Below are 969 nucleotides of genomic sequence, written 5' to 3' on the forward strand. Positions count from 1 at the left end.
ACTGGATGTACCTAAGGAATGTAGGAGGCGACGACGGGGTCTGTGCACGATCCTAAAACACTGTTGCCCAAGACCTGCATACTAACTAGACATCGGTCTAGCTTGCCATCAATTATTAATTTTTTTGTGAACTCTAATTAATTAGAAGAGGAGATTAAAAAACATATATAGCGATAGCATTCTGAATAGCTGCAATAAAGATTACATAACTCAAATTCACAAGATATATTCTGCAAGATTACATATCATCAGAATATTTATTCATTACACACATCTACACTTACATATAATAATGTGTTCACAGTATTCGACGTGGAAGAAGAAATGGGAAATGGACTGTAGCGATCACAAATACACAATGCAGGCGGGGACTATATATCGTACAAATAGTAGGATGTTACGTACGTACATATATCACCATGCAGCCCGTCACCAACAAGTTGTACGTACGTGCGTAGGATGAGCAAGGATGGAGCTGCTAGCGACCTTTTTTCAACAATTTGATGACGTTGGAGCCCAGATCGATCACTGCAGGAACTAACGCCACCGGATTTCCAGTGAGCACCCCGAGGACGATGCTCGCCAGGGCCTTAGCGATCTCGAAGAAGGGGTCGAAGTTCCTCCCGGCCTTCCCCGGCCCGTACTTCTGCAACGCAGTCTTCTTGCCCACCCTGCCATTACCGCCGACGTCAGAGTGAGACTCGGTACTGCTTGAGCTCGGCAGAAGAAGATCCTCTCTCGCGCAGGCGACATGCAGGTAAATTTTCTCGGAGGTGCAGCAGTAGAACCAGTAGTCCCGGATGCCGCCTCCTTTCTTGCACTTGGTGCAGCAGTTAGACCCCTTCTCGTGGAGCTCGAACCAGAGGCTGAGCTCATCACTCAGCTTCATTTCGATCTCCATAGGCAGCATCGCGCAGCACGGGTGGAGGTAATGGCCCGTCCTTTCGCAGTGGTAGTGGGTGCCCTGCG

The 969-nt window shown here is 48.2% G+C and overlaps 1 protein-coding gene across 1 annotated transcript in view; it reads right to left on the minus strand.

Moving 5' to 3' along the window:
• Window positions 1-201: 201 nt before the first annotated feature.
• Window positions 202-969, minus strand: part of LOC119368501 — a 1,416-nt gene continuing 648 nt past the window's right edge. Inside the window, exon 2 of the mRNA XM_037633739.1 lies at window positions 202-969. This exon is cut by the window's right edge and continues 375 nt beyond it. Coding sequence (XP_037489636.1) covers window positions 479-969 — 491 coding nt within the window. The 3' untranslated portion in view covers window positions 202-478.

The sequence above is a fragment of the Triticum dicoccoides genome, chromosome 2B (assembly GCF_002162155.2).
Source record: "Triticum dicoccoides isolate Atlit2015 ecotype Zavitan chromosome 2B, WEW_v2.0, whole genome shotgun sequence".
In the NCBI taxonomy this organism is placed as follows: Eukaryota; Viridiplantae; Streptophyta; class Magnoliopsida; order Poales; family Poaceae; genus Triticum; species Triticum dicoccoides.